Below are 12,121 nucleotides of genomic sequence, written 5' to 3'. Positions count from 1 at the left end.
CTGAGTTGTATGTATTTTTTGGCACTCATTTCTGAGTCAGAAAACATCTGACCTTCCTGTGCTGTTCAAGAGAAACAGAAAGACATTGCAGAAGAAACATCTCCTAGATTTCTGTAATTAATCCAAATTATGTAATGCACTACAGCATCATGTCTATAAAATTCTAGATGCAGATCTATCCAAAACAGCATCTAAAATACTAGTAATACAGGGCAGGCTAGCATAGCGATTTTTCCTCTGTGGAATCAAATCCCAGGTATTCAAAAAATGTTTTAAAAATAAGTATCTTTTTTTTCTGCTTGGTTTTCTTTTTTAGTGCTGTGCTAGTAAAACTTTTTTTTGCTTACATTTCAGTAGAGCAATGTTTTCCCAGAGTAGGTTGTTTTAAAGAATTTCTTTAATGTTTCTTCTAGTGCTGGGCTATTTGAACACCTGTAATTTGAAGCATCTGCATTTTCTTTTTAAGGGCAAACTTTTTTTTTCTTTTGTGGTGGAAAGCTAAAACCAAGACTCTTGGAGCGTTTGTGCTGTACAGACAGATGACTTCTATTTTCAGACTGCATAAATAGCAGTTTCTAAGAAGAGTCACTTTTTATTCTTCAAAAAAAACAAACAAGGTTTTGAGCTTGGTTCTGCTCCCACTCATATACAGCTGGTGTAACTCTGTAGTAATTTCACTGAAGGAATCAGATGACAGACTTACTTCCATCTAATATCAAGAGCCACGATGAAGAAACACTTGCATGTATAAGCACAAATCACAGAAGTGTCGTTTCTTGCTTGTACCGAAGTCTCTCCACTTTTCAAAATTAATCTAGCTCTCTCAATTTAAAACAGCGAATAACGGATATGGAAAAAATGTCCATCCTGTTAACACGTGTAGGAGAAATCTCAAAATGTCAGCTAGTGGTCTGTGAGTTCTTTTCTAAGCTGAAAGTTTTCATATCAGAGTATCAAATTTTGTGCTTTGACATATTCAGTTCACATGCTGGTTATTGGGGGCAGAAGTAATCTCTGATACTGATGTGTTTTTGTGGTCAGAACCAAAGACTGGTGCTTGGGGTTGTGCTAAATGAATTCTGTTTTCTTTGACATTGCTGAGGAACTGCATGAAGTTATTTTAATGTCTCACGTGACTTTTTCTGAAAGGGAAAAAAAAAACCCAACATTGCAAACAGGTGGCAGATGCAAAAAAAGTTGTGTTTTACTGTGCTTTGCAAGCTGGCTCTTCCCAATGGTCTGCTGTGTTTGGAAACCCACATTGTTGGCTAATTTGCCATGGCTCATATTTCTCATAGTAAATACCATTCATTCCTATACTGAAGAGGTAGATGACAGACACCACTTTACTCCTGCACGGCTCGTTACTGATGGTGTGAAAAATTGTACTCTACAGTCAAATGGATCTTGGTTACTCTTTAAATGCGTGAAAATGCCAAAGTCATAAATTTTAGCTGAAAGCAGAAGTAAAAGTGTTCTTGTGTACTGCAAAATTGTTTTAGCCGAGAAAAAATCCTGTGTGGACTAATCAGATGTTGAGTCAGGCTCAGCTGTTTGTGTTGTGACCTGACTTACCCTCTAACAAACCTAACTGGACATAATCATTTTTCAAAGTAAAGCTATAAATTACTTCTAAATATATTCCTAAGCATACGCATTACATGTAGTGTAAGTACATGTGTCTTATGAACACATATGTTTAATGAAACAGCCTGAAACCCCTGCAAGTCTTATCCTCACTTAGGTTGCTTTGCCCGGGTTATTTTTAGATCCATTACTTCATAGATTCTCTCTAATTCTTTAACGTGCTTTCAGCAAGGCTTGTAAACTTTTGCAAAAGAGGAGTAGAATTGAAGGAATACTTATGATAACAAATCTCCTCATATCTAGAGCTGTTCTCTGTGTTTTTTAGCCGTTCCTCCTACTCCTTGAGAGTCTTTTGGGGCCACATCTTACTCTCTTACAGAGCAAGGAGGTCCTGTGTTCCTTGTTTTGTGGATGAACTAAAAAATTTGTTGTTCTACTTCCTTAATGTATTTGTTTCTTTCCAAGGATTGCTGAAGCTGCTGCCTACAAAGGTTACATGATCTCAGCAACCAGTTATCTTATCTCTATCAAAGTGGAACCCCTACCCAAGTTGTCCCACAACCTGTCAGGATCTCCTCTTATTACCATCCAGCTCACCCACAAACTGGTAAGTGAAATGGAAACTACCAGTTTAGCTGTTGTCAGGGCTGCTCAAAACTTTGGTGTCTGTGATGACTTCTTTGTATTTCTCTTGTAATTTTTGTGGACATGTTTAGCAGCAATTCAGATGGCGTTTGTGACTGCAATGTTTTCCCAGCCATTGCACTTCAATGACTTCTGTTTCCATCCCTACAGAAGGCTGACTAGTGCCCCTGTTGAAAAAGGTGAAGTAACACAAGCATAGGTTTAGGCTTTTCTGTATGTATTGTAATCTGCAACGGGATGTTGTGAATTGCTGCTTTCTCATTAAAGCTGTCAAAACCAAGAATTCACTTATAGTTTCTGCTTTTGATCTTAATCCACACTGTCAGATAACTGAGGTGTTCTGAATGTTCTTGCAAATAAAGATTTCAGTTCTTAACTGTTTCCTAGAAAGAATTTTAGACATTCTTCCAAATATTTTATCTTTTTTTTTTCAATGACTGTTTTCAAGTCAGTTTATCTTCTCCTGTTGCGCTTCTGCTAAAAATGGAGTATCCTACAGAAAACAAAAATGTGAAAAAACCCTAAGGCAGAGAAATGAAAAATGGTGTTTTGCAGACAGTTTTTCAAACAAAGGATTCTCCTGAATGTCCCTAGTGGCCTCTTAGAGGTGGGGACTTGTGAAGACTGTATTTTGTGTAGATCATTTATAAAATATACTTTGCTTTGTTTATTCAGGTACATTGTCATGCTTTAGCAGGATGATTTACTAGCAGGCTGATAAACAAGCTGGTGTTTAGTTTTCTGTATGTCTCTTTCACTGTGAAGGTTGCTGGTATACAGATAGAAAATTTACATTTATTGTCTGTCTCTGTCTCTGTTGTAGCCAGCAGAATCCATGTGTCTATGGTACAAACATGTCTGTCTAACGTATCCTGTGTGTAACAGGATGATTGGGAGCTTCAGACTCTGCCTAGAGCAGTGTATGCTTCACATGATTGCTGACTGCCAATGCGTTTGCAGGCTGCCATTTATTCTCCACCATAATATTTCTACAGCTACTTCCACTGTTTAAATCTTACTAATCATGCTAACATCTGTTCAGGTGTGACTTAGTTTTGGTTCGTGGTTTTTTTTCTGTGACTGTGTTTGGTTGGGTTTTTTTTTAAATTATTAATCTAATTTATTTTTTAAAAATCCTCTTATCGCCTTTCGTTAACAAGATTGGAAAAGTAGCTCAGTGCTGTCTGAGATAGAAAGAATATATATAAATTTAGTCAATTTACTTGCAAACTTACTTAAGTAAATTACTTAAGCAAATGTACAGAAGTAAATTTAAGTGAATTTACTTCAGCAGATCAGGAAATGACTGCATGACTCTGAAAGCTTTCATATGATAGCAGCAGGTCCTCTCTATCAAACCACATATAATTTCACTGTCTGAAGTGATTTCATTTGGTTGAGTTTAATCACTCATGAATTGAAACTAAAATTTAAAATATAAAAGAAATTCTCGCTGCAAGATCACTGTGATAAAGTATACACTTTAAAACGTGGAGTAGCTGTCAGGTTATTTACGTAAGTTTATGATTGAATGTAACCATTAAACCAAGAATATAAAATCTGGCTTAGCAACCTATTTCACACATTAAAATACTGCCTGCTTGCTTGTAATAATGGGAGAAACGTTTCAAGTGGATACCAATTTCATTCTTAGAGTTGCCTGCAGGAAATATTTTTAAATGACATGTTAATGCTTCTTTTCTAGAGAGCGCCGTGGGGCAGAGGGCAGAGGAGGCTAAATGGTGCCGTGGAGCACAGGAGCTGAGAAGTCGCCTCCTAGTTGATAATTACACTGTTAATTTCAAGGGCTAGGAACACTATACTACGGACTATACTACTCAGGGAGGGCAGAGGAAGAGGACATCAGTTTTTACTACTATTAGGCCTTGATATTCAGCCTCACAGTTGGATTCTAACGGGACCAGTGTTGCTGGCTGACGTTCTTTCTACCAACAGAGCAGGCAGAAAATTTTCTGGCCATGCGGTTCCATTAGTGAAAAATAGTTTTCTGACTTAAAGTAGCAATTCTCATGAATCAGGATAAGTCATCTTAGTTTTTTCACAGGATAAAAATATTACTTGTTTAATTCTTCTTATGTAGTGAAGATTCTGTGTGGGTAGGATAGATACGTACGTTTTGCTATTTACAGTGTTGTTTTTATTTGTCACTATGTTGAGGACAAAGTAGCTACAAATTCTTGTCTTTCCTGACAAGGCAGCTGCCCGTCTTTCAGCACATGGAAATACCAGCCTGGTGTAAATCCAGGCACGTTTGGTGCAGAGAGGCTGAAGGACTGACTGAAGTAGTGAGGCAGAAGGGGACCTGGATGATGCGCCAGAACACTCTGTGCTCGCTGCTCTGTTGATCCCTTGTTGCTGACTGCCACCATAGAGAAAATTGCCTTACAGCTAGAAGAAAACTTTTTTGTACACTAGTTTCAACTGGTATGAAGCTTCTGTAGTTTTCTCTAGGGCTTTATTTTCCCTTTCCTTTTTGCTGAAGGGGAACATGTGTAGCTGCACTTATGGAGAATCACAGACTCCCAGTCGTTGCACCCTCTCTGAGAGGGACTCAAGTGGAGATTAGATGGAAATTGGCAACTCCTAATAAAGCTGATTTTCCCTAAAATATATTTAATGTAACTACCATTTTAAAGATTTTTTTTTTTTTTGATCCTGGAGGAAGAAAAAAGAAGTGCTTTTCTAAGATACTACCGAGTTAAGACTAATTTACCATTGTTCCACATCTCGTTCCTTAGCTCCATCTGGTTCATTTTAAAAAACATCTTGCTTGGCCTGCCTGACCATGAAGTGTTAATCTTTCCTACCATATTATTAGACTGAATCACTCAAACAGCTGCTTCTCTCCTCATATTTTGACCAACTTCCCTCTCTATCACTTCTCTGTTTCTACTTTTTTACTTTCTGCAAGGAATGCTTCCCGTCAGAACCCCACGGTGACCTCGCTTAGAGCCCTTCGTCAGTGAAGCTTTATCAGCTTTTCCTGTTAATCCCATCTCATATTCTCTTACATGACTTTCTCAAGTCTCCAGAACAGGGGAGCATCAGCATTCTTTATTGTAGGTGCAGCCTGCGTGTCTGGGAAGTGCTCTCCTGAGGGACTCCTTTGGAGGTGGTAAGGTGCAGGGAAGAGAGCAACTCTCTCTCCTCTTAACTGCTCTCCCATTCTAAAAAGTGCTGGTAGTTCTCTTGTGGTTCAAGGAGATGGAGACAAGGTTATGGAACATTTTCATTGAGCTTTCAATGAGACCACGGGACTTTGGCCTCCAAAAGGTACCTGAACGTCATCCTTATCTCTGTTGTCTTTTGCTGGACTAGCAGTGTGTGATATCCTGAGGTTTGTTTAACATAATTACTGATAGGAAAATAGAATGAGAGAAGGAACAATTCCCATTTGTACACAAATATCAGTGTTACCATGAAAGAGACAAATCGGTGTGGAACCAATTTTTTTAACGGCAAGTTAAATGTTGACTAATTTATATATTGATTGAGGAAAACCCGTGGCTTTTGCCCACATCTGCAGAACAAAGGTATAACTTTTCAATGGATGAACTTTTTCCAGAAAAAGTTGAATAATATACAATTAAAGCTGTGACTCTTGCAGAGTGTAGCACAATTAAGCAAAAAGAAAAGATAATAATGAAGCTTGTAATTTAAAAGTCAATGAGAAGTTCTGCACTTTGCTATGCAAGTGAAATCCTTGCTATAAAGAATACAGAAAATCCATTGAGTTCAAATGAGCAATGAACATAGTTGCAGCTAATTTTCTTGCTTCTGGGCAACCTTAAAATACCAGGAGTCATTATGATGATATACAACATCTCTTAAGAATACAGCAATTGTTCTGCATTGTTAATGTTATTAACAGAAGTATCCCAGGACTTATTTTCTCATAGGAATTGATTCTAGAAGCCTATAAAGTTGCAGTAACAAAAAAATATAGATTTTCATTAAGCACATTGAAAATTGCCTATTGCAAAAATCAGGATTGCACTGGAATAAGCTGTAATTCTTAGAAGATTTAATTTCCATGTCAGAACAGACTTAAGCCTTCAGAGGTGCAACATGTTCCCTGTGCTATCATTCCTTTGTCATTAAATGATTCCTTAATATTTCTTTGCAAATGAGTCTTTTGCCTCTGAAGTGGATGTTTGCAACAGGAGCGAGGGCATCATGAAGTGATTCAATGTCTTTGGAAGCGTGCAAGTAAAGTTTTCTTTCATTTTTAAGTTTAGTTGCTGACTTCTGGTTTTGGGTATGTGGGTAATTTTATATGCCGTCTTCCACTTAGCATCTATAAAATTACCTCTTGCCTAAAGAAAATAACTACTGGTGACTGGAACCACGTGTTATCAATCTACGACAAGAAGCATCGGCTTTTCCTCTTTCAAATTTCTGCTTGCAAGTGACAGTGCATCTGCAGTTGGAGGTCAGTCAATACCAAGCAATAAACTTTGAAAAAATCTTGCTGACTTACAAACCCAGAATGGAATTCCACAGTTATCCTATTTTACAGAACCGTGGCATCTTGTGCTACTTCATATTCTGCCTTTGATTGAATGTTTGTCACCAGAGAAGAGAAAACTACAGGGTTTATATTTGACATGATCAACTCTGGTTCTGTCCCAGCTGCGAATACAATTTTTAAATTCAATTTAGTTCCTCTTGTTTAAGTTCCTCATCAGTGACTACATCCTCAAAGCATCCCTACATGTGGTGGTTGCTTACGGCAGGAGTTCCAACTCGTTGTGCTACTTTAATGAACTGCTATAAAACATTGTATTTCTTTGTACAATGTGAATATAGATATATACATACTTAAATGTTATGAAAAAAGTTAGCACAGAGGTGATGTAGCCAATGTTTCAGATGTTAGTAACTTTGATGTTTAGAATTATAAACAGAAAAGTAAAAATAACATACCACCAGTCCCTAATCCCCGCTGTGAGCATGGATACTGTAAAAATCTCTCATGATGAGGTCGAGCTGTTTTGAAGCAGCAGAAATTGCAGAAAGCTAGATTTTGATTCACAATGGCCAAATTAAATATTTTTTTTAAAAAGCTAGAAATAGTTTTACTGATTGAGAAGTTTTGAATTTTTCCTAGAATTTTGAGTCTCCCAAGAGAAGAGTATATTTTAATAACAGTTTTGTAGAGAGATACATTAAATATAGAGGGTATAATTCTGATTTAGTTGTAGTTTATGGTAGAACTGCTGACTCCCACAGGTCCAAGCTTTTGGTCCTGACTCTAATGGTGATCTACTGTTGCTTTCAGACTGATACAGCTCAATTCCTTATTATTACTAGCAATCTGAAGAGAAAACAGAATCAAGTCCAAAGACTAAAAATTAAGAACTGTTTCAGATAGTTCGTCTGTTGATCTTGCCAGTGTTTTTTAGTGAGTAGAAATCTAATGCTAGTGCATAGCTGTGTCTCCAGTAGTTATATCTTGAATAATCCATGTAGTATCAGAAAGAGAAAGGACTTTCTGGATCCTCTAGACTCATTGTTTCTAAGCATGTTAACTCAGTTTGTACTCCAGATCAATGGGATTAGGTTCCAGATAAGTTACTGTAATGGAGGGAAAGGGAAGCTTGAGAAACATACATCTGTCTGTTTTCCTAGATTTTTAGTTTGATTCTTCACATTTCAGCTGCGTCACATTCTGGATTGTCTGGGTTCATACTCAGTCTTGCACATTTTTAAGATCTAGATTTTCCTGAGCCACTTATCTTACTTTTTTACTGTGTTCTCACATATGACAAGAATTAAATCAGAGTAGGTCATGTACCAAAGCGCTGAGAACTGCTCTTAAACCAATTATCTCCTTCTAACATCTTATGTGTATCTCTGAGAGGTAGAATGGCCTTGATACCACTTGTTGAACAGGATGGGACCTAGCACTCAAATGGGCCCATGTTTATAAAGCATATAACAAAGGCACTCTGTAAAATAGTTTCTGAAAAAACAGAGATCTGTCAGCATAAGTAACAAGTAGATTAAGTAAATAGCAAGTTCACTGCAAAATTTCTCACTAGTTATTTCAGCTGAGGTGTCATCTGCAACTTTGTCTATTTAATCTAATTTATTTCTATTGTTTTCAATAGTGTGACATCTGAATGATGTGTTGCACATTCTCCTTGAGGTACTTCATTGGAAGAGCTGTTAGGGTTTTTTTGGCGCTAGTGTTAACTTCAAAATGTTATCACTAAGGATTGAGGAAGCTCGGCTACTTTTATTAATTGTGTGGTTTGAACTCTTCGCTCATGCTCCTTTGCCTTTGATATTGTGGTTTTACATTTCTCACCACTCCAATACATTATCATATGCTTTTATTCAAGTTCCTCAACTTCTGGCGTGTCTGCCCATGTCTCTGTGAAACCTCTTAAGCTTGCGGGAATGATTTATGTGGCATGAATGACTGATGTTTAAATGCATATAAACAAATGATGCTTGACTCAGAAAATGGTAAATATACTAAATCTATTTTTATCTTCCTGATTTATGTTCTGCTGCCTTGGAAACATTTCCCAAATGTACTGAAAATGGTAAGGTAATTAAAGGCTAACTATGGTGAAGGTAGAACGTATTTTGAAAAGAACAGGGTCTTCTGCACATACTCTGGTTTAGAACATTGTTGTGGAAAGACCACAGGCTACTTTTGCTAAAAGCCTTCTATTGCTTTTTGGGGGCATTGTCCAAAAGAGCACAAGGTGTAGATGGAGATGGATAGTAACAGGAAATCTATTAATTTGGATATACTTTTTGATCATAGACTATTTAAGGTTTTTAAACTCATCTATGTTGGCTTCAAGCTAAGGGGGGTCTGACTAAGGATTTTTGCAAGTTGCATATTGGCCCATTGCAGATATTAGATGTTAATGATGGATGCAGGGGAGTTCAGTATGGTTTTGTGGAAGTGAGAAAGCTTAGTTTGTGATAGGACAGCTTTGCTGTTCTGATAAAAAAGAAATAGTTCCAAATGGAATGAATTTCTAGTTAGGAAGAGGAAATTTGGAAATTCTACAAGTCCACTTCATGGAAATGGATTCTCTCCTCCCTTTAAATATTCACAATTTTTGCAGGAAAATGCTTTTAATATTGCTTTGGACCACTGAATAGGAAAACTAGGATATGATCCCCATTCAGAGCAGAGTCCTTACACCTGTAATGGAAAAGTGGGGAACGCTGAGGGAGAGGTATCAGTTACACAGTCTAATAGAGGTAAAGATTATTGTTGTGCTGGTGGTGATTAGCGGCATTACTACAGAAAGAATTGCACAGATTTTGGAATGAATTCTAACCTTTTTCTAGCACTCCTGAGCTGTTGTATTTAACCAGCAATGGAAAAAAAAAGGCACCTGCTCAGCAGTGGTGAGTCCGATCTGCCTTTGCCTTTCCACTGAGGCTTTTCTGCTCAAGCCAACCCAAAGTCACCTGGTATGTGGCTGTGACTGTGCTTATTACAAGGCAGTGTTATGGCTAAGTATAGGCTGTGGTACAGCAACATCCCTGATCTAGAACAATCCTCTCATTTAGTTCACACAACATAAATAAAAACTTTGGCTTAGAAAATAGTGCTAATTTTAGCTCAGAAATGGCAGAGGGAGCCGTACTTAAGAGAACTCTGTGGATGGTAAATTTCTAGGTTTGCTTATTTCTCTCCCCACTGCTTGTTACATTCGGCTTTTCAAGTCACTCCCTTTGCTTTGGAGCAGAGCTGGTAGGTAAAGATATTAACAGCTAGCAATAGAAACTTGGAGTTGTCCTTTTAGCAGGAAATGTGCAGCTGCTAAGAAGTGATTTTCCTTTATTTTTTCTCTTTCTTTCTCTTTTTTTTTCCCCTGGGGGGGAAAAAAAAAAAAGAAAAGCCTAGAGTCCTTCTCGACTGAAGAGGCTAAGACAAGCTGGGGCAGCAACAAGATTCCTATCAGGACTAGGGCCAGCCAAGAGGAACCACATTTCAGTGACTCAGCCTGAAGTGAGCTCTGCATACCGTCCTCTGCAGTGTCTCGCAATAAATTTCAGCAATCTTGATCTGTTCAAGCTATCATTTAATAACTAACATATGCTTTGAAGGGGAAAATGCACTCTAGACGAAGGCAGGGCTTATACGATAACACTTTCAGTATGACAACCAGAGCATCACGGTTTAGGAGAGTGAGTGAAGAATGCAGCAACATATTTTACAGGGATTACTCATGTGATTTGAACCAAGCTCGCTTGCTAAGTGCTTTGCTGAAGCTGGGTATTAGATAGTGCTAAACAAGAAGAGATAGAACATGTGAGAATCAAATTGACAAATCCTATGAACAACAACAACAAAAGAAATAAAAGGAAATATAATTAATTTGCATTAAATAAGTTGGTTGAGTTTAAAGTTTTAATCAGAATATTAACCTGTTCTTTTTTAAAGAAAATTTAATTCTTTCTTCCATTTTAATTTCTTTTCCCATTTTTTTTTCCATTTTCTCAGTGCTTTTTTCTTTGCAAATTATTTTCCTCAGGTTATTTGATTTTGATGTTTGCCTTTTATTTGTTCTTTTAGATTTGAGCCTGAGATGTTTCATGTGTATAACTAATGCAGGGGGTTATAGAATATGCTCTCTGTAAAGATCAGTTTGGAAATCCTCATGAAGACTAGTATAGAAAGTAATGGCTCAGAGACATAGCTATTTTTAGTACTGTTGGTTGATTTCAGAGAAAGAAGGATGTTTCTAATATCAGTTTAATTTAGTTGGTTTAGTTCTCAGGTTTAGTTAGAGCAATTCTGTTAACTTTTTTTTTCTTTGGCTTGCCATATCTGTATCTAAATATCTATATCCTAATTTAGTTGTCTTATAATCTGATATTTATATATTTGTATGTATGTTTAATTTTATATTAAACTCCATATTGATGAGAAATAGGCGAGAGCTGGAGTGCTGTGCCAGATAGTGTGGGGCTTGAGCTAAGCCTGAGTACTTTGGTAGAAGGAAGATAGAAAGCATCCATCCTAGAATTAAACCATGCCTTGTATTTATATTATATATGGAGCACTGTAGGAAGAACTTAAAGGGTTAGTTTGATAAAATGTACTTTGACAGTTCATGTAAGGATGTAAGGTGGAAGTAATCCTTAGATGCACAGTTCATATAGTGAAAAATGTTTAGTCACTAGCTTGTACTGCAGTGTAAATCGTTAACCTCATTATTTTGCATTCATGCTAACCAAAGAGGTGTAAAATAAATTAATCCTGTATTGTGTGACTAAATCTCTTTGTTCAGTGTAATGATGTAATAACTGGTGATATTACCAAAAGTTTGGAGATTCTACTGTGAGTTACCTCAGGAGTCCCACTCTGTGTAAGTAGGAGGAAAGGCAAAGGTTGTGTAGAGGATTGGAGTGCCTTTTCCCCACCCAGTGGAGAGGTGGCTGTGGCATTTGCCGTATCTTTGTGCAAAAAGCCTCCGTAAGAGCTAATGTTTTTGCAGTGCACCCATACGCGCAGTGGACATGTTCCTCTCATAGTCTCTCTAGGGCTATAAGGTAGAGAATGTCTGAACTGAATGCTCCAGGAGATTTTCAATTAATAATGTTACCTGGAAAAAAATATCCTTTGGCATTTAAGAAATGGATTGGTCTGCATTAGGCTTTGTGTGAGTTATGCTGCTCTTTGGCAACAGTTTTTACAGTAGATTTTTTTTATTAGTTTAAGGATATTTTAAATAATTTCAATAGCAATAATTCCAGGGGAGCTGCTGTCTGTATTTTGCTTCCTTGTTTCTGTCTGCTCTGGTAATTGATGTCAAATACAGGTTGAAAACTGAGCAAAAGAATAAATTTGGAGAAAGCACCAGACACACAAGGGAATTTGGTTTTC

At 37.2% G+C, this 12,121-nt stretch overlaps 1 protein-coding gene across 1 annotated transcript in view; it reads left to right on the top strand.

Moving 5' to 3' along the window:
* The window catches only part of LOC104271226 (probable G-protein coupled receptor 133), a gene marked incomplete at its 3' end in the record, with an annotated part of 28,858 nt that extends 26,664 nt beyond the window's left edge, over window positions 1–2,194 (top strand). Inside the window, exon 13 of the mRNA XM_009865833.1 lies at window positions 2,053–2,194. Coding sequence (XP_009864135.1) covers window positions 2,053–2,194 — 142 coding nt within the window. The remainder of the gene's footprint in view (window positions 1–2,052) is intronic.
* Window positions 2,195–12,121: the final 9,927 nt, after the last annotated feature.

Source organism: Apaloderma vittatum, unplaced genomic scaffold, assembly GCF_000703405.1.
Source record: "Apaloderma vittatum isolate BGI_N311 unplaced genomic scaffold, ASM70340v1 scaffold15723, whole genome shotgun sequence".
In the NCBI taxonomy this organism is placed as follows: domain Eukaryota; kingdom Metazoa; phylum Chordata; class Aves; order Trogoniformes; family Trogonidae; genus Apaloderma; species Apaloderma vittatum.
This window is presented reverse-complemented; position numbering and strand designations above follow the sequence as displayed.